The following is a 21,853-nucleotide window of genomic DNA, read 5'->3' as shown; positions in this document are numbered from 1 at the left end:
ACATCTATATAAGTAAATATAACAAACAGAACCAAGTTTGTCAAGACAATACTTGTCTTTCTTACTACATGGGATTCACTCTCTTAGTACAGTCCATTTTATATGTAGTTCCATTTTTTTTTTTTTTAAGATTGAGTCTCGCTCTGTTGCCCAGGCTGGAGTGCTGTGGCACAATCTCAGCTCACTACAAGCTCTGCCTCCTGGGTTCATGCCATTCTCCTGCCTCAGCCTCCCGAGTAGCTGGGACTATAGGCGCCCACCACCACGCCCATCTAATTTTTTTGTATTTTTAGTAGAGACGGGTTTTCACTGTGTTAGACAGGATGGTCTTGACCGTCTCGGCCTCCCAAAGTGCTGGGATTACAGGCGTGATATATAATTCCATTTTTAAAGAATGATTGATTTTATCAGACATTCATGTCTTGTGATTCACAGTTTGAAAAACTCACTGTCCACTCCAGCTGTGGATTGTCTAACTCTGACCTTCACCACACGTCACAGGCTGTAAACTTGCAGCCATTCACTTCAGTTGAGATTGATTCACTTCATCCACACAGACGTTTGTTTGGTTTTCATGTGGGTTTTGGTTTTTAATATGTAAATTATTTTCCAATCTGTTTTTAAAAAGTCGATATTCCAAGTTTCTTTAAAAAGTCAGAGGACAAGGCACTAGGAGCCCTCCTTCCTACTTGGTAACAATCCGTGGGAGCTGAGCAGTTTCTCCAAGGCCTGCTCTCCAATTTGCCACCCTTCGCCAACAGGGCAAATGCACCTGAATATCCCCAGAATTGTCATCACAAGCTTTAGCTCCCTGTGACCTTTCCCCACATAAATATAAAACAGATCCAATCTGTTTTCTTTCCATCATTAAACCCTAGCAGGGCATTCTAGTAGACCCTCTGGCTTTGGGGAAAGCCCTTTTGAACAAATAATGTTGTAATCCAAAAGTCTCCTACACCAAGGAGTAAGAGTAAGGCCTCATTAGAAAGAAAAAAGTGGCCTTTCTTTCTTAAAACAAGAAAAAACAAAAAAGCAAACACACAACATTTGACAAAGGAAAATACAAGAATAATTAGAGTTCACCAGAAAATTAAACACACACACACACACACACACGCACACACACAGGTGCAAGTTTCTGTTTACTTTGTGAAAAGCTTTGTCTGTGAAATGAAATCACTGCATCGTTGCAGCGTTTTTTCAAAACATGGAGTTAGGGCAAACATGGCTTCCGTTTAGAAAGGTGACGAGGGGAGCAGTTAGCTCTGGGAATGTAACTTTAGTTGCAGCTTAATCCAGTTCCCTTTTGTTAAATACCTGAACTTAATGAGAATCCGCAGAGATTTATGACCATAACAAACACATCATTTTTGACTTTGTCATTCAAACCAGCCTGGCAACTTTGATATTTCCTAGTGAAAGGAGAGATCTAATCCAAGTAAGAACTCTGAAAAAAGGGAAAGAAATTTTATTCCCATAATTTGATTGATTACTTCCTACTCTGAACACTCGAGAGAGAAAAAAGCAAACTTTCTCCTGTCCATACTCAGATTTCTCCTGCTAATCTTTAACAAGCAGGCAACGGCCATAAAACACAAATTATTTCCAAGGACCCAAAGACCAATCACACTCGATGGGTTCCCATACCTCTAAGTATCAAAATATTGTGGAAGACATCTGAGATGAAAACCAGAAATTTAAAGATGAATTGACCATTGATTCAATTCAATTCAATGCTTTAATTTAATAGCTCTGTGAGGTTAAAAAAAAAGAAAAAAAAAACAATGGTACGACTGGTTCCATTCAAAAAAATATTTTTATCATTGTTTCAAATCTGCCAAAACTAAACTTACATTTGTGGAGATGGGCAATTATTTCCCAATTGCATTTAAGAATTATACCGTTGGAATTAGAAGCCCTGAGTTCTTGTCTTTCAGCTTAACCTGGGCAAAGCACTTCTGTTTCTTCCTATTCGGAAGACTATCTTTATCTTTCAGATACCTTCTACCTCCAACATCCTATCTGTTTATGATTCTATCTTATTGGAACTAAAGGAAGTTCAGATCAACAGTCATGTCTTATGTGACTAATGGTCTGACCACTCCAGTAAATGCTTGGTGCTAATAATGACCAGATGACAGGAAATCAATTAGACAAACATTATTAATAACAATAATAATGAAGATAGAATAGTACTTGGGATAACAACCAGGCTGTGCTCTCATTGGGGGTATTAACATATCTGAAGAATTTTTAAAAAGCATCAATCCAAAGGTGAAAATATGGAACAGTGAAAAAGACAGACTGGCAGAGTGGCTCAGCAAGGTTCCAGGAGAGCACTGGATTGGGAGATCCCTACAGTGCAAAAGGGACCTCAGGGTAGCTCGGTGACACTAGCCACGGCACACGGGCCTCAGCTCTCCTTGCTCCAATTCCAGGAGCAGCAAGCGTCCTTCTGATTACATTTATTTTCTTTTTGTTTTTTTTTTTTTTTTTTTTTTTTTTTTTTTTTGAGACAGAGTCTCACTCTGTCAGCCAGACTGGAGTGCAGTGGTGAGATCTTGGCTCACTGCTACCTCTGCCTCCCGGGCTCTGGCCATCCTCTTACCTCAGCATCCGGAGTACCTGGGATTACAGGCATGGCCACCACACCCGGCTAATCTTTTGTATTTTGGGTAGAGACAGGGTTTTACCATGTTGCCCAGGCTGGTCTCGAATTCCTGACTTCAAGTGATCTGCCCGCCTCAGCCTCCCAAAGTGCTGGGATTACAGGCATGAGCCACCGCACCCAGCTCTGATTACATTTCTGACAACATATTGGCTTTCTCACATAGCAGTTTAGAGAGTGTTTTTAGTGGTTATTGTTATTTTGTAATAAATGGGGGAAAAATCAATTGAATGACACAAGATTTCTAATATGTTCAACAAGATAAGTTCTGTGATCAGACAACTTCTTTAGAGAAAAAGGGAGAAAAGTTGACAAAAATGAAGGCGGTTTTAGTTATTCCATAATAGGCCAATTGACTAACAGAGGTATTTAAATACTTTTAAAAATTCACTTTTACAACCATATTTTAAGGTATTGCCCAAATTTCCTTTTTTCTTTTTCTTTTTCTTTTTTTTTTTTTTGAGACAGAGTCTCACTCTGTTGCCCAGGCTGGAGTGCAGTGGCGCAATCTCAGCTCAATGCAGCCTCTGCCTCCTGGGCTTAAGCGATTCCTGTACCTCAGCTTCCCGAGTAGCTGGGATTACAGGGCGTCCACGACCACATCCGGCTAATTTTTGTATTTTTAGTAGAGATGCGATTTCACCATGTTGGCCAGGCTGGTCTCGAACTCCTGCCCTCAAGTGATCTGCCTGCCTCTGTCTCCCAAAGTGCCGGGATTCCAGGCATGAGCCACCACACCTGGCCCTAACGTGCTGCCCAATTTTCTAACTAAAGGTCCAAGATCAGAATGTCCAAGTCATCTACCACATGGGGCAGCCTTTCAATCCCCTGCACCTTTGAGACACTGATGGCTTGCTATGTAGGCAGGTAGCAAGAACTACCTCTGGGCAGTTCTGCCAGAGACCATCACAGAGACCATTCACCCCAGTGGTGAGGCTCTGGCATGCTGGAGGTGGGTGAATCTGGGTTTGGCAGTAGTTCTATAACGTACATAGTTCTATGACCTTGGACAAGTTATTTCGTCTTTCTGAACCTCTTTTCTGATCTACAAAATGTAGAAAACGATAGGACCTGCATAAAAATATAAATCCTATTAATAACATCAGACTACAAGCAACAGATCATTCCACATCATCCAGCACATAGTGTGGCCTCAACAAATACAGTTAATATCACCTCACCTCTAAAATGATAGATTTCATCAAAGATACACCGCAGGGTCCAGTTATTTTGCTATTTTAAAAAAGGCTAAAACGCATGAAGAAAAGTGTATAGCCACTAAAATGGAAAAATGCCAAACAAGTAGAGAATGGTATTAAATCACAGAAATTATTTTTAACTACATAAGCATTTGCAGTCTATCCCTTGCACGAAAGCAGTTGATAAAACGGATCCCATAAAGATAAGTGAATGAACGATTCAAAGAAAATACTGTTAGTTTCTCGGAGTCTCTTGATGGCGTGGGTGTTGTTTTGTTTTGCTTAAGTAAAAATGTAATGTGGATAAAACTATTTTTACAGTTGTTAAAAATATCAGAGGAAATGTTTTGAGGGAGATTTTCATTACTCTAGTCAACCAGAAGCCCAGATAAACATAACTGTGTATTTAAAAACAGAAGCAGAAAACGACAGCACACCACCTAGACAGGAACTTTGAGTCTGATAAAGCTGGGAGTCTGGCTGAGCAGTTCCAGTGGAATAAACCCGCATAGTTAGAAGGTGCAAAGAAACTGGTCCTCCAGAGCTCTGAAGGTTGCACTTTCTCTCTTCTTGCCTCTTCCTTGAATGCGTTAATTGTTCCAGGTCTGTTTTGCTCCTATGGAAAGTTTCATAACCCAAAGTGTCTACAACAAAGGTTAAAACAAGCGAAGTAAGCAGATAAAATTACTAAGCTGGCCTGGAAAATCGGGACCGTGTTGTCATCTTTGCCATAAGGTGCATCCACAGCTCTGGCCCTATCTATTTTCCCTATAACCAGCTTTCAACCACTGACACCTGTTCCTTCTATGTTTGTAGCCAAAAAAAAAAAAAAAAAAAAAAAAGTCATACGCCCAAGTCTGATTTTCCTCTGACCCTTATTTTAGTTTTTAGCTCTTTGTGCCCTCAGAGACCTGTCATTTACATCAACGTTTTTGTTCTCTATGACAAGAAGCTTTGGGGAACCTTTCACACCTTCTTCACTTTACATTTGCCTGCCATAGAAGACAGAAAGAAAGGAATACAAAACTGTCTCTGTGCTTGGCTCGGGAACAAGAGAGTAGGAGGGAGCCGTGAGCCAATATGATTATGAAATCAGCTGAGGGAAAGATCAGCATGTCTGGAAGCAACAGGTGCGGGGCAGGGGAGGGGAAGCTGGCGGGCCCATCCTGGGGGCCCTTCCGAAGGAAACGAAAGAAGAAACACGGAATAAAAGAGAATCGGCACAGACAGGATTTCAGTATGAGCCCTCATCCTTCAACGCCTGTTAGGCTTCTCCTGCCTTCTTTGCTGTTTTCACCTTTGATTTTAGAATCATTTTAGATATTACAATTGTGAAAAATAGTACAGAGAATTCGCATCCTCCTTTCACCCAAATGATCATCTTAGGGGATATCATAACCCTAGAACAGTACAACGATCAAAACCAAGAAACTGACGTTGGTATAATGTTATTAACTAAACTGTATACATTATCCACATTTCCCCAGTTTTCCCATAAATGCCTTAGTTCAGACCCAGGATCCGACCAAAGGCACCCTCGTGTTTACTTGTTAGTAATGACTCACTTTTGTCTCCCCGCATCTGGGATAGCTTAGCGGTCTTGGCATTGTTTTGTATGATCCTGACACTTTTGAAGAGTACTGGTCAAGTATTTTGTAAAATGTCCCTCAATCAGTGTTCGTCTAATGTTTTCTCAGGGCTCTACTGGGGTTACGGATTTGGGGGAAGATTACCGCACAGGTGAAGTGCCATCCTATTGTATTACATCGGGGATCATGATCTCAACACAACAGGGAATGCTAACCTTGGTCACTTGGTTAAGGTGGTGTCTGTCAGTTTCTCCACTCAATCTGTCCTATTTGTCCCTTTCATCCTGCCTTCCTTTAACCTGACCACCACCCTGCATCCCAGCCTGCTCTCCCAGGCCCTGGACTGCAGGCGTAGAAATGCCTGTCCTATCGGAACTCTCAAAGCGCTTTCCTGTGAAGCTGTCCCGTGTGTGGTGGACAGGATTCTCAACAGGGCATCTCAGGCACCTTAAGGGTTAAACAGGCTTCTGTTTAGAATCACAGGACCCTCCTCCAGAGCCTGTACCACACAGGGGAAGGAACAGGCCTGCATTACTGATGTTGAAATAAAATCATCTGGAAGTATTTTCATTTGAAGCTGGCTTTCAGACACAGAGGCAAAACACACTAACAAAAGTAATCTGGGGCATATGGTATTCCTTTCAGTCATAGGCATTTTTAATATAAATCCCCTAATCATTTATATCTTGGTTTTCAGTTTATTGTGAAGCCAAATCTCTTATTTCTCTCCAAAGAATAAACTCCCTGCCTAAAAGAAGTGAATTATCCTTGCTTGAAAAAAAGGCAAAGTGCAGCTCATCCGTACTAGACAGATCATCTTGCTATAAGTGCTACCTAAACACAAGCTTTTGTTGTTGCTGTAGTTTCTTTTTTAAATTGAGACTGCAAATATGCTCTATCATGATGAGGTTTTTCAAAGTTCTCCCTTTAGGGGTTCCTTCCTGACTCCTCCTCCCACTAGGTGGCGCTACACATCACATTCAAATTGGGCTGTTCGAGTCGGTGAATAGTTTGTGTTGAAACCTTTGCAAGAATGTCTCTCGAACTCCAGATGGCAAGTACTAAACTCCATTGTTAATTAAACACTTCCCCTGTCTCTTTTCACATTTATTGTCATCAGACAACTGAAACAGGCCAGTTCTGAATTTCTGTAATACAGTCGGGCAATCTTAGGATAAATGTAAGTTTTTAGGGGCCTGAAGAATCATGACCACATAGTAAGGCAAAAATTCAAGAGTTACATCACGAAGGCAAGAAACTGGGGAAAGGCTTCCATTCACTAACTCAGCATTGCCTGGAATATGATCTCAACAGTGCCCCCCAATTCTTCCCTACTCAGGATGTCCAATACTGCTCAGAAGTTCCCCAACTACTTAATAACATTCCTCTCATAAATTCAATTTCTAAATTTTGGCTTCACAACAGTTTATTTATTCACTATATAAATATCCCCCAGAGAGATTTTTAAACTGTATCAAATTAGCAAAGGTTTTAAAGTGCTGACAAGCATTTTTAAGACATCCTTATAAAATGCAAAGAGGAGGGAGTACAATTTCCTCTGATTACATATTAGAGGCACATATTTAATAAGAAACCTTATGTTCACAATTGCAACTCATCGCTTAAGCAGAACAAATTTTCTAAAAGCTTGGAGTTTAATATCATTAGGAAACCCATACCAAGAAACGATGCTCTTTTTCAGCCAAGTTACTATCACTTGGTGGAGGAAGATTTCCCCCTAAGGAAACGAGCTAAGAATATCAAGTTCCCGACTGGGCCCAGCAATTTGACTGATGGTAATTGCAATTTGCAATTGTTCAACTGTGTCCCGGAGAGATACGAGGCCTTTGTTGTTGTTGTTGTTGTTGTTGTTGTTGTTGTTGTTGATATCAGAGAGTTTTGTTTGCTCTGCAACACTCTTCTCATGAAGTAAGCATCTGGTCTATGTGAGGTTAGCCCCTATTGTCATTAATTACACAGGCTTATTTCATTCCCATGACCCTGCCAAAATACAGATTTGGCACTTATTCTTTCCTGGCCAATCAACAGACTTATTTAAAGGAGACAAATATTTTGGCCAGGGTATTTTCTTTTTAAAGAGCAGGCAGGAGATTATAACGTAGTGGTGGATTTTCATGGAAGTCTGTGAATTTCACATAAAGTATAAGAGCGTATTATAAATCTCATCCCTGTAAAGGAATATCCATTCACACAAGGCATTCCAGTCCAAGCTCTACCAAGTGTTTTTGGTGTTGTTTAATGCCCGGACTATGATCTCAATAGTGTCCCCAAACTGTTCCCTACTCAGGATGTCCAATATTGCTCAGAAATTCCCCAACTACTTAGTAACTTTCCTCTCATAAATTCCATCATTGTCCCTGCCTTCTCGGTGTCTGCTCCTGCATGTGTGAGGGTGTGCGCGCGCACGCGCGCGCACACACACACACACACACACACAGAGGAACTAGGCTGATCAACTTGCACTTCTGGTTGTCTATTGGGGATGAGCCCAGAGTTCAGACATTTAGCAAACTAGATGACAGTATTTTGGGTCCCCAACCTGTGACCAGGTGGGGAATGTCTAGGTACTGAGAACTTCTATAGACAAGTACGCTAGACTCAGAGTCCGAAGTAACATCTCACTCTCTTCCTAGCCCTCATCTATTCCCAATGTTCTTTCCTCTGCCCTAAGGACAGAGCGCCCTTGGCCATCAGTCCACATGACCTTGCATGGGCGGCCAGACTGCAGCTTCGTGGCTCGGATTTCATTTCAAACTCTTCACACAGAAGGGGCTTGCACAGTACAGGAGGGTGGGAAACTGCACATGGAGGGACTTTGCAGCTGCTCCCAGCTGCTACGAAATGCCAATTTCTCCTCCTAGGACTCGAAAGGGCCTCTGCTCAGTATGCCTCTCTAATGGACTTGAAAAACGGGGCCATGATCGTTCGAGGCCAGAAAATTTCAAATTTTGATGAAGTCAGGGGAGCACTAGTTCCTAAACTGTGAGCTGGACAATCTTTGATCTTCCTGTATGCTCTAGAATAAAATGATTCTAGTGATATCCTTCTCTGCTGAAATTGTCCAGACTTGCTAAAGAAAAGAAACTGAAATATAAGAAATAGACATGCTAGTGTAAGAGACTGGATAATAAATATTTCCTATCTTGTACCAAAATAATAGACTGAAATATTATTGAATCTAAACATTTATATACATACATATGTATGTGTATGTGTACACACATATTTAACTACTTTATTAATAAGTATCTTTTGGCTTACAAGAAAAAGGAGACATACCTTTTAGTTGGTACAGACAGAAACAAGCAGAAGAGAGCCTCCTTATTAAATTCTAAGCTCGCCTGCTCTTGAACTACAGTAGAGGTATTCGGTCCTGACTTCCAGCAAAGATCTCAATGTTTTGAAGCTAAGGAAACTTTTTCCTTTCCTTTATGAAGCCACCATACATACAAGAGAAATGGACACTATTCATTGCAAGGGACTGCTTTACCGTGACATGCGAGCCACAGACATTTGTTTTAGTGATATCATGTCTGCTAAATTAAGTAATGAGGAGTGTTTTTTTTTTAAACTCCACCAGGGTCGAGTTTCTCAGCATATAAAAATTTGCCTTTGTTTTATTTATTTTAGAGAAAGTCTATTAGGACATTTAAATTAGTGAGAATAATTTTCTTTCTAGAGACTTTGAATAATAAATATTTTCTTTATCTTTACTACAAATGTGTTCAAATGAAGGAAGTGTTTATTACTTCACTCTTGGAAAAAACTTCATAAAGTATTTTATTTTCTTCCCAGTGAGAGTAATTGACTGAAAAAGTTCAGCAACAGGCATTTCTAACTCACAAACTCATTCTCCAAGACACTTTCTTCAAACTTGCTAATTGCAGCAGATTTGTCCCTTTGTGAGGACAGTAGGTGGCACTGCCACCACAAACTATCATGGCTAACTGAGTGATTTCACTGGGCAAAAAAAGGCTAGACCTTTTAGGATTCTCCCGTGTCAATGTACACCTAAAAATAATTATATGGGTTTTTCTCTTCCATAATTCACTGCTGGGTGCAAAATCTGGAATTTATTTCTGTTTGTGTGTGTGTCTGTGATAGTGTGGTCGTAAGTGTGTGGTACAACTCCTGTATTGCAAAGTTTGGGCTGACTCATGCAGGTCTAACTGAATCCCCTGTTCTAAACTATTAGCTAAATATAAGTAGCTAAAATGCACTTAATATTTAAGTGGCATTCTGGGTGGGAGATTTTTTTTTCATAGACGAGCCTTCAGTCTTGCTCACAAACATCAAACTCCAAGTTCAGAGCCAAGATGAAAGAGAACTGTGGGGAAATTTCATTAAATAATCACATAATCCAGGCTCCACAGGTTGGATTTTTTTTAAATAAGTTTCCTATGTAATTGAGTTAAACGTAAATTTATGCATCCAATAAAAAACCACTGCAAATGGGAAAACAAAGACATTGCTCCAACACTTAGAAAATTAAATTCACCAAACCATGAAGTCTACTGTGCAGTTATTTTTGTAACCACCATAAATTGCTTTACAAAACTCTTCTGCTGCAGTAAACAATCCAAGAAGAGATTTACTTTATAGCATGCATTCAGTTTCCAAAGGAAAGAGTGGCCTACAAGTTTATGACTCTTTTCTTTCTTTCTTTCTTTTTTTTTAAAAAAATACTTGTGTTTCTAGTTACCTTGAAACCTTCCTCCCCTTACAGGAACTCAGAAAGGTCCACGGAAAATAAGATCCAGGTCTGCAGATACACTGTGCCCTCAAATACTCATTTCTGGAATAAGAAGAAACAATCCTACTTTGTGGAAATAAAGTTTATATGGCAAAAGGAAAATAAAGGGTTTTAGTACTAAATATTTCACCATATTTAATAGCACCTCAGAGCCCAACGTAGTGTTAGATGTTTCAGACAGTCAGCTTGAAATGTGTTCGCTTACAGCACGGTACGAGGCTGAATTCAATGCAAACTGCTATAGATAAGAGTTTTAGGGGTCTTTAATCACTTCTTTCTCGTGTCCTTGATGGAAAAAACAGAGCTGCCTTTGTGCTAAAAAGAAGGACCTGTTGTTTCCAGATTCAACAGGTCATTTTTATAAGAACTTCCCAGAGGATACAACATAAATGACAGAAACACAAGGGGATATTTTAAGTGGCTGATGATTTTAAATGATATATCATCTATATTAAGGGAAGGTTGTTTGTTTTTTCTTTCCAACAAATGGAAAGTTACTGTTTTAAAAGTGTTTAATGTTCAAATTCTATTTTTAGGGCCAAATCTTTTCTCTCTGAGTGGATTTACTGTAAATTCGGCTCCTGAAATCAATCTGAGACTGCAATTAGCCCCTCAAGTAAATAAACTTGTCAAATCATATCCATTTCTGTGTTGGGGATGAATGATTAATTTAATGGGCTTTTTGAAAATACCTAAATTGTGTTGTAATTTTTGTAACATTGTTTCAGTTAAAATAACAAAGAGAATGCATCTTTTATGAACAAGATAAACTTTATAAAATGGAAAATTCTAGCAACATAATTTTTACTTTGAAGAAAGAAAAAAAAAAGCCAATATATTATGGCAAACAAAATCCAGGCAACACTAGCTTTATTAGAATCTGGCTGATTTTATTATTAAAGGTGGTCTGAATTTGAAGAGACTGGCAAATTTAAGATTAAGATCTAAGCCAGACTTATTTCCTAAACTGTATTGGCAAAGTTGTGCCAATGTATTTTTCTCTCTTTTGTCTTCTTCTTTTAATTGGCTACCTTATTTGTAAAGAGGATTGAAGATCTTTAGAAAAGTTTCTGTCAGTCAAAAGACAAAAGTTACTTTTCCCTGCAAATATCAAAAGCACTTTACAAAACTCATTCCTTGCCCTCAAACAAAAGTTATTGCCAAGCGTCCTTTAAAATACAGTGCCTGGTTGCTTTCCCTTGCTCAGACAGACATATATTTTCCAAACTACCCAGATTCTCTGGTTCTTGACACTTTTACTAAGTCTCTATATTACTTCCCACCTAGGACAACTATCTGGCAAAAGGTCAAGGTAAATAAATACCTGATGGTGTGTTAACCACAAAGAACTTTCCAAAAGATAAAGAATGAAAACGGGCTTCCTTGGGAAGGAGAAGGCAATCTATTAATTGTTGAACAGGTTTCTAATTTAGAAGAGAATTTTTTTTTTCCTTTAGTTAAATACATGAATACTTTCGCAGAGCAGGAGAAAGAGACCAGACTGGCTATTTGCTGGCAAGGGATTCCCAAGGATGAAAATTATGAAGGCCAGAATTTCCCTCCCACTCTCTCCTTCAACATCCACTTCCCAGGAAGGAGAAGGCGGAGAGGGAAGAAAGACCCTTGACGACCCTTCGCCTTCTGCATGAAGTGGGGAGGAGGGCGAACTGGGGGTCACCGAGGGCTCCTCCACGTCTTTCCCAGCCCAGGACCCCCGGATCCTTCAGCCCCAGCCCGGGCCCGCCCCGCTCACCGGTACCAGGCGAGGCCCTTGTCGTAGCTGCGGTCGAAGAAGTGGGGCTCGGCGCCCACGGCGCGCACGTCGGGGTGCACGCGCAGGAACTCCAGCAGCGCCCGCGTGCCGCCCTTCTTCACTCCGATGATGATGGCCTGCGGCAGCTGCTTGCTGCCTTCGTCCAGGAGCAGCGCCAGGGTCCCCGGCGGGGCCTCGGCCACGGTGCTTCCGGCCCCGGAGCCGCCCGGACCCCCTGACAGGCCAGGGGACTCTTCTTCCCAGGCCGCCTCCTCGCCGTCGTCGCGGGGCGCGGGCGGCCGGCGCCTCCGCCACTGCGGCAGTTGCAGGAGGCGCTTTCTCTGTGCCGCCGCCGGCCACACCGCCAGCTCCCTCGGGCCTCCGGCCAGGACGCCGCCACCAGGGGCCCCCGCCTCCTCGCCGCCGCCGGACAGCCCCACGACGGGGCCGGACAGGGTCTGGCAGCGCTCGGCCAGGCAGTAGAAGACGTAAAGGGACGTGAGCAGGGAGCAGAGCATCAGCAAGAACTTCCGGAAGATGCTGCGGGACAGCGGCTCGGCCGAGGTGGAGAGGGCACTGGCCGGGCCCGGAGGGGCCATCCTAGCCGGAGGCGACGTCGGGCAACGCGCCGGCCATGCTAGGCCTGGACCCCGACAGGTGCCAGAGCATCCCCCCGGCGGGCCAGCGCGCTGGACGGAGGCCACATCGCCGTGCGCCCCTGTGGCCGTGCGAACTGTCCCGGGAGGCAGCAGCCGGGGCTCCGCGGGGAAACGGAATCCCGGGGGCCCCGCGCAGGATCCCTGCCTCCAGTCGAGGGGGCGGGAAGGGGAACGCGGGTCCGTGCTTAAGAAACCATCGTCTTAGACTCGCCCAAGTCCTGAGCTTGGGGCAGCCTTGGCCCCTCGGTTCCCCGCAAGAGTCGCCGGAATCGGGGTCTTGGCAGCGGTGTCGAAGGCGTGCGTCTCAGCCCCGGCCCCGAGAGACTTCTCGGCGCGGATCTCCGCTCAGCGATCCTGCATCACTGGCTCGGTCCCCGTGAGGGCACGCGCGGCTGCCGGGCCTCTGCGCTCCGTGCGCTCCAGACAGTGGCGAGCGACAGTAACTTCCAGCCCCGGCTTTCTCTGGTCCCCTTGCCCGCCTGGGCGCGTTCTCTCCGCCCGAGTTCAGGTTCTCTCGGCCAAGGAGCGAGGTCCCCCCGAGTCCCTCTGCCCGAGCGGGAGACAGGAGGCCCGTGCAGAGCCGTCCACCCCTCTCCGTAGCGCCGGGTTGCTCCAAACCGCTCTTGGACCCCACCTGTGAGCCGCGGGGCTGGGCTGGGCTGGGCTGCGCGGGACCTGTCAGCGGCCCCCGCCACTCTGCTCGCAGGCGCTCACCGGCTGCCTCCTGGGCCGCCGCTGCCGCCGCCACACGTGGGACGCCGAGGGCAGCAAACTTGCTGGTGACGTCAACGGCCCGGGCCGGACCAGCCCCCGGACGAGCGCAGCGGGGCGCGGACCAGCGGCCAGGCGGGGCCAGACGGGCGGGGTGGGATGGAGAAAAGGTGGCACGGACTCCGCAGCAGCCGCCCAATGGCACTGGAGAGGGCGGGGGCGGCAGGGGCGACGCCCCTTCCCCAGTGTCCCCCTTCCTCCCCGCGGCTTCGCCCCCTTCCAGTGGATCCGGTGTCTGCGGCGGCTCCGGGGTTGCCTGAGTGACAGCTAAGGCCGGCCGGATCTCTGGGGGCCTGACTTCCACCCAAGACGCCACTAGCTTGGTGAGGGGCTCCAGAGCTCTCCACCGCAGCTCAGCCCTCCGCAGCCCTGACCCTCTCCAGGTTCCACGCGCTCTGCTCCCCTCTTGGCACTGTTGCCCTATCCTTCCCCATCCCACTGCTTTCCATCGCCTGGAACCTACTCCTCGTCCCCTTGGAAGTTTTGTTTGCAGCAGTTCCCAGTACTGCGCTGCACGCCACGCCCCCGTTTGTCTGGAGCAAACCGAATTCCTCTGCAGCAGCTTGGACTTCTACCTACTCAACTGTCTGCAGCGGGTCTTGGAGCAAAGCTCTTTCTCCCATCAGTCTGTTTTTTGTTTGTTTGTTTTCTTTTCTTTTCTTATTTTGATTGTTTTCCCTTGGATTTGTATAAGATGATACAGTCCTCCAGGGCCTAGAAAGGAACAACCTCTTACAAAAAAAAAAAAAAAAAAAAAAAAAATGCATAAATCAAAGGCAAAATTAAAATTAAAAAAAAAATTCAACTCCGATTCCAAGTCCCTATGCCCAATTTTTAATGTAGTGTGTATTTCCTTAATGTTGTTTGTACTTTTGTGTGTGTGTGTGTGTGCGCGCGCGCGCGCGCGCATGCACGCTCGCAAAGGGGTTAAATGTCCTTTCATAAACTGCGGTTTCCTCTTTCCCTTGCCTCCCCTGACCCTATATCCTCTTCGTGCGCTCCCCGGAGAGCAGGTCAGGAAGGGATACAAACCGCCTTGCTGTCTAATGGAGGGAGGTGGCCCGTGGAAGCTGCATGAGGTGGTTTTTTGTTCTAATCCTATTTGTTCCTTATTTTTTGGCTTCCTTGCCTCCACGGGATGCCTCACCATGTGGGCGGCAGCTTGGGAGCTTCTCACCAGCCCCTGCAAGCTGTGGAGGCAGCTTTCTGGGACCTCTGCGGGTGCTAGCAAGGGCCCACCGCAGGCTCAAGGTCCACGGTGCAGGAAACTTACCAGGCATTTCTGCGTCCCCATGCAGGAACTTCGCAGCCTTTCTGTGCTCTATTTGACCACGGAAGTGGAAGTCAGCTTCCACTTTTTCAGCTTCCAAGGGGCACCTAGTGGTTCTAACTCTGGGCTTGCATGGATCCATGAATTTGTGCCCTGCTAGATACTCACTGCTGGATATGGTTTATGGTTTTATGTTTATGAACTACCAATCCCAACTGATTCGACAACCAGTGAAGAGCTTTTTAGATTCTGATGCCATGAAGCGCTGGGCATTTACGAGGATGGACAAGCCCTGCCAAGCTGTAATGTCCTTTTGTGTTCTAAAATTGGATATTGACAAACCAGTTGAGATCTAATGCTAACTTAAACTTTCCTGTGTTTTCACATTTTTTCCCTAAGTACTTCAGTCAGATTTGCAGAAGGAAGACAACAAAACAAAGACCATTTTTAAGTTGTTTTGAAGGCATGCAGTCCCGTGAATGCTTATAAACATGCCCCAGTTTCCTGGACTGGAAAATGATGGACTCGAAGTTCCCTTCTAGCTCCAACATGACATCATAGCATGTGTTTAGTCTTTCACTTTCTGAGCACAGGTCTTTCCTTTACGTGGGTATTAAAGATGCTCGATGTAGGAGACATGGTTCTCACCATCACTTGCATGACATGTAGGGCAGCTCTGCACTTTAGAAGCAAAATGTGAGCCACAAATAAAAGCTGCATGGATAATTTTCAATTTCTAGTATTTTTTTTCCGTGTTTTTTGAAATGGGGTCTCACTGTCACCCAGGCTGGAGTGCAATGGCACAATCTTGGCTCACTGCAACCTCTGCCTCCCGGGCTCAAGTGATCTTCCCACCTTAGCCTCCTGAGTAGCTGGGACTACAGGCATGTGCCACTACACCTAGCTAATTTTTTGTTGTTGTTTTTTGTAGAGATGGGGTTTTGCCATGTTGCCCAGGCTAATTTCTAGTAAATATTAGCACCTTACAAAAGGTTAAAAAAGAAGCAGAGAAAGTTATCTTTTCATGATATATCCCATACATCCAAAAATGTGACTATAACATGTAGTCAATATAAAAATGATTGAAGTCATGTATGTTCTTTCTTTTCATACAGTGTGAATGTTACACTTCTGCACATCTCAGTTGGGACTAGCCGCATTTCAAATGCTCAATACCCCTAGGTGGCTGGTGGTTACCCTAGTAAGACAGCACAAATGGGGATGTTGTTTTGGTGGGAGGGGTGAATCTGTCAGGGTCTTAACAGGAATCAGACAGCACATTCAAATTAGGATAATGCATGGAGGGTTTATTTACAAAAGATCTGTTTATAAAGGACTAGAAAAGACAACAACCCTAAGCTAGTAGCACTGGCGCTGTCACTACCCTTATGTCTGAAAGAATGAGGGAAAGGAAGGGCTACCAAAACCAGGAGGGAAAAAGTCCATAGAAGAGGCCCTTGAGAGTGGCAGCAAGCTTTCGTGGTGACACACAGCCTGTCCAAGGCACCTCTTAGGAAAGGAATCAGGGAAAGAAATGTTCTTGATAAGACAATAGGGGATAGGTATGTGGCATTATGTTTAATCGTGACGAAAATCAAGAAGGGTGATTAAAGTCTCATCATAAAATTAGGTACAGTCACGCTACATAGCCTTTTAGAACATGTCTTCTTTCATCCACTTAGATGCTTACACTAGAATGGAAACAAGTTGGAGCTGTTGATTATTATGGTTCTTTAATGGGGAAATAAATGCCTACCAAAATACCAAAGAGCGCAATAGACTTTGTTGCACAGCTTCTTCTTGTTGTTCCCTTTCTCTTTGTTATTCCATGTTTATTAGTCAAGGTTCTCCAGAGAGATAGAAGTAATAGGATATATGGATATAGATAGACATCAATATAGATAGATGGATTAGAGACAGATGATAGAGATAGAGAGATGAGAGGTGATTTACTAGGGAATTGGCTCACGTGATTATGGAGGCTGAGAAGTCCCACGACAAGCCATTTGCAAGCTGCGGACCCTGAATGCTGGTAGTGTAGTTCAGTCCAAGTCTGAAGGCCTCAGAGCCCAGAAAGCCAATGGTGTGAGTTCTGAGAACCAGAGGTCCACTGGTGTAAGCCTTGGAGTCCAAAAGCGAGACAGCCTGGAGTTCCGATGCCCAGTAACCTGAGAAGGAGAATGTATCCCAGCTCCACGAGGTAGATAAAGATACCTTTGGCCGGGCTCAGTGGCTCATGCCCGTAATCCCAACACTTTGGGAGGCCGAGGTAGGCAGATCGCCTGACGTCAGGAGTTCAAGACCAGCCTGGCCAACATGATGAAACCCTGTCTCTACTAAAAATACAAAAATTAGCCAGGCATGGTGGTGGGTGTCTGTGATCCCAACTACTGAGGAGGCTGAGGTAGGAGAATCGCTTGAACCCGAGAGGCGGAGGTTGCAGTGAGCCAAGATTGCACCACTGCACTCCAGCCTGGGTGACAGATTGAGACTCCATCTCAAAAAAAAAAAAAAAAAAAAAAGACACATTTGCCTTCCCTCTGTTTTTGTTCTCTCTAGGCCCCCCAGCCAATTGGATAGTGCCTGCCCACACTGAGGGTGGATCTTTCCAACCTAGTCCACTCAGACTCACATGCTAATCTCCTCTGAAAACATCCTTACAGAAAGAACCCAAAATAATGCCTTCCCTAGGTATTCCTCAGTCCAGTCAAGTTAACACCTAAAATTAGTTATCACATCATGTTAAAGCATGCTTTCAAAACCCTTGAAAGCAATAAGGCTCTGCCTTGGAAAAAGCTCCAGGTTTATCTTGCTATCACAGAAGCTGGTCTTATGCTTGGTGGTGAAATGGGTGAGGTCTGTGTTCAGTGACTTTCAGCTTCCCTGTCTGTACCCTTCTGGCTTCCTTACTGTGATGCCTACTCTTGCAATGCCACCCAGGGTCCTCTGAAGCCTCCCACCTTCAATCCCTTCCCAGGCCTGGATCTTATAAACCTGTTATTCTACCGTACAAGCATTGCTTACCATCTCTCATGCCCTACCACAGAGGTTTAACATTGTAAAGTAAGTAATATTTTTAAAGAGGACTCACTCCCACTGACCCGTATATTAATAGTTTATACTCATTCAGAAAACTTAATATACATTAATATATAACAAATAAAACAATTACATCCATATGCACATCCACCTCTTTCTCTTCCTCTCTGAGAGAGAGGTGGATGTAGATATATGAGAGAGATAGATTGACAGATTGATCAACAGACAGAAATACAGATGCTTTTTAAAAAAATACTAAAAGTTTCTAGTAGCGTGGAGAATGTGGAGATCACCCTTTGGCCACCTGTAATAATGCACATAATTGATGTGCATGAACTCATGGATAGTCCTGCTCCAAGAATTTAGAGTGCTTCACCGAAGATTTTTTACCTCCCCTTTCCCCAAAGACCCACATATCTGAGAAACAACCCTTACAGCTCTCCAGAGCCCTGCTCCTTTCCTATCTGTCTCTCAGTCACATCCCTGCCTCCATCGCCTGTCAGGCTACCACACACCAGCCAAACCAACACAGAAGCCAATGAGCTCAGGAGCCCATTGATGTGATCTATATCGAGGTCAGGATATAGATTAAGGGTAAAAGGCATTCAGAACACAGTATGTCCCACAAGTGGGGAAACAGATTTAAGAGCTTATGAGCTTAGTGAGCCAAAACATGAACACACCCCTTAGAATGCAAAATTATATTGTATTCAATAAACTATCAGACTTCATGTTCCACACTCACCAGATTCATTTTCAATTCACAAATTTCACCTGTTTCTTTCTTTCTTTCTTTCTTTTTTTTTTGGAGGCGGAGTTTCGCTCTTGTTGCCCAGACTGGAGTGCAATGGCGCGATCTCAGCTCACCGCAACCTCCGCCTCTCAGGTTCAAGCAATTCTCCTGCCTCAGCCTCCTGAGTAGCTGGAATTACAGGCATGCACCACCACGCCTGGCTAATTTTGTGTTTTTAGTAAACACGGGGTTTCTCCATGTTGGTCAGACTGGTCTCGAACTCCCAACCTCAGGTGATCCGTCCGCCTCGGCCTCCCAAAGTGCTGGGATTACAGGCGTGAGCCACCGCGCCCAGCTGACCTGTTTCTTTCTGATTTGAGGCACATGGTGTTTCTACCTAGAATGCACCGCTCCCCTACCCCAACCTGTCCTTCACATATCAGCTCGAAACTCATCTTCAAGGATGTTTTCCTGGTGCATTTCTTGCCCCCGGTTTGATGAGATCTCCTGGTATGGATTCTCATAGTGCCCAGCACTGTTCCTTACAGACTGTATGAGAGTTTCTTGCTATATAGATGTGTGGTTGTGTCTATGCCTCCGCCTTAGACTACAAGCACGCCAAGGGACCCTACATCGTTGCCCATTAGTATACCTAGAACATCTAGCTTATTACCTGTTTAAGGAGATGCCCAGTAAAGATGTGTTGAATGGACTCATGCATCCAGAGGTGGGGCAGGGCCTGAGCACACTGCATAGAAAAGCCAAGACGCCAGGCACAGTGGCTCATGCCTGTAATCCCAGCGCTTGGGGAGGCCTAGCTGGGCAGATCACCTGAGATCAGGAGTTCGAGACCAGCCTGGCCAACATGGAGAAACCCCATCTCTACTAAAAACATAAAAATTAGCGGGTGTGGTGGCATGCGCCTGTAATCCCAGTTACTCAGGGGGCAGAGACAGGAGAAACGCTTGAACCTGGTAGGCGGAGGTTGCAGTGAGCCAAGATCGTGCCATTGCACTCCAGCCTGGGCAACAAGAGGGAAACTCTGTCTCAAAGAAGAAAAAAAAAAGCCAAGAGACCAGAGAGGACGTGGTGTGCTGTGGACAGCTTGTGTTTCAGTGGGAATGAAGTATGTGATTGGCTTAGTGGAGGTACTGAAGGGAGCTAGAAGTAGCAGGAAAATAAGACTAGAGCAGAAATCAAGAGCAGATCTTGAGGATCTTGTACAATTTTCTTGACAGGCTGCACTTTTGTGGGACATCAGTGGAGACTGACAAGGCCACTTTGCATTTCTAGAAAGCTCTCCTACACAGTGTCAAGTCAGGATAGCAAGATTCCAGTTGAGTGACCAGTTCCTATTAGAAGAGAGCAAAAATGACAATCAATTATTAGCTAGAAACTAGAGGGAGATTTGGTGGAGGTGGTAGATTTCGAACTGGGTCTTGAGAAACGTGGGGCAGGAGGGGACATTGAGTCACAAGGGATAAGCACCACCCAAGAGGCAGTCAATCAATATTTGTTGAACGATTAACTATAACCGAATCTTCATTTATCCCTATTTTAGTGTTAAGAAAGTGTTTGGGACCGGGGTCGGTGGCTCACGCCTGTAATTCCAACACTTTGCAAGGCAGGTGGATCATGAAGTCAGGAGTTCAAGATCAGCCTGACCAAGATGGTGAAACCCCGTCTCTACTAAAAATACAAAAATTAGCCAGGCGCAGAGGCAGGCACCTGTAATCCCAGCTACTTGGGAGTCTGAGACAGGAGAATCGCTTGAACCCTGGAGGCAGAGGTTGCAGTGAGCTGAGATAGCGCCACTGCACTCCAGCCTGGGTGACAGAGTGAGACTCTGTCTCAAAAAAAAAAAAAAAAAAAAAAAAGATGGCTTAGATGTCTATCAGTGGAGGATAGTTAAATCTATTCTACAGGGTTTATGCAGTGTTTTTTTTTTAAAAAAAATCAGTCAATGTATGCTCACTGATAGGAAAAAAAGAAAGCATTTCTATCCATTAACTTAAGAAAGTTTCCTAGAAGCAGACGTTGGATTTCTGCAGCCTCTGGGGCTTGTCTTAGACTTCTGCATTATGTTGTAGTCTCTGTTTTCTGACCTACCCACTCCTCGTGTTTTCTGTAGGTTACGCCCAATTCCTGGGAACGAAGTTACCAAATGAGAAGTCATGTTCCTTTTATCATAACATTGTCACCCAATATTTTCTCTTCCATCATTCTCGCTCTCAAAACTTGCATCAGGATTTTGCTGTCAGAAACCACCTTGAAGACCAAAAAAAAAAAAAAAGAAAAAAAAGAAAAGAAAAGAAGTACTGAAATCAATAAATTAGTAAGGAACCTTGCAAAATTGTCCCTGTTCACCTGAAAAGGAATGCAGTGAACAAATACCAAACTTAGGGCCACAGTTAGGCTGTGAAGATTATACCCACCTTAACATATATTTTTTGTATTTTTATATTTTTTATGTTATGCTTTATTATTGACAAACGGAAACCATTTGCTTCTCTGAACTTATTTTAATCACATTCCAGGATGTCATTCGCATGGCAGTCATTGCAGATTTGTAATTTATAATGCTAATGTTTTGTCAGATGGCAATAAAATGTTTTTGAAGAAGCAGTACTTGATCTAATTTGCACGGTGGTGTCAAGGGGACTCACACAGGTTCTAGCGCTCTCCTGACAAAATTTGCCCCAGACATGTGCGAGTCCCGGAGAAGAGTGCTTTCTGCTATGTGTGTTGAGAGGCAGATGAGAGTTGGGGAGCGATGGAAGTGAATAGCTCTAATTTTTCTCTCCCCTTCTTCTAATAACAGCACCCAGATTTTCCTCAGGGCAGATACTCTTCCCTGGGCTCATATCACAAAATCCTAATAAAGCCAGCCTCACCCTCTGGCTTTAGTTGTCTAAGCAGCCCAGCTTCCTGTCCAGAGGGTTTGGTTTAAAAGATGCAAGTAAATCGAGTCAGGCTCAGAGGTTCAACTCTAGGACTTTGCTGCAACTACTGAAAAAGAAGTGCTCTTCTCCCTGGGCTGCTGGACTGGCAGGGTGTAAACCTGAGCTGCTGGTTATCATGTTTTCCTCTCTGATTGAATCAACACAGGAATGCGGAGGCAAGTAAGGGAGAGAGAGATTCCAGGAAACTTAATCTGAGGCCCTGGATTCATCTCTACCCTGGAGCTTGTAGTTACATGCGCTGATAAATTCTGTTGTTGCTGTTGTCATTTTCAAGATTCATTGGGATGTTAGAATACCAGGTCTCTCTTGATTTCAACAGATGTGGTTTTCTCCTTTTTTTTTTTTTTTTTTTCTTGAGATAGGTTCTCACTCTGTCACCCAGGCTGCAGTGTAGTGGTGTCATCTCAGCTCACTGCAGCCTCCACCTTCTGAGCT

The 21,853-nt window shown here is 44.3% G+C and overlaps 1 protein-coding gene across 1 annotated transcript in view; it reads right to left on the bottom strand.

The window, feature by feature from the left end:
* The window catches only part of HS3ST3A1 (heparan sulfate-glucosamine 3-sulfotransferase 3A1), a 108,908-nt gene extending 94,085 nt beyond the window's left edge, over positions 1-14,823 (bottom strand). Inside the window, exon 1 of the mRNA XM_003829387.8 lies at positions 11,984-14,823. Within this exon, the coding sequence (XP_003829435.2) occupies positions 11,984-12,582 (599 nt within the window). The 5' untranslated portion in view covers positions 12,583-14,823. The remainder of the gene's footprint in view (positions 1-11,983) is intronic.
* Positions 14,824-21,853: the final 7,030 nt, after the last annotated feature.

This window comes from Pan paniscus, chromosome 19, assembly GCF_029289425.2.
Source record: "Pan paniscus chromosome 19, NHGRI_mPanPan1-v2.0_pri, whole genome shotgun sequence".
In the NCBI taxonomy this organism is placed as follows: Eukaryota; Metazoa; Chordata; class Mammalia; order Primates; family Hominidae; genus Pan; species Pan paniscus.
Note: the sequence above shows the minus strand (reverse complement) of the source record. Positions and strands in the feature narration are given on the sequence as shown.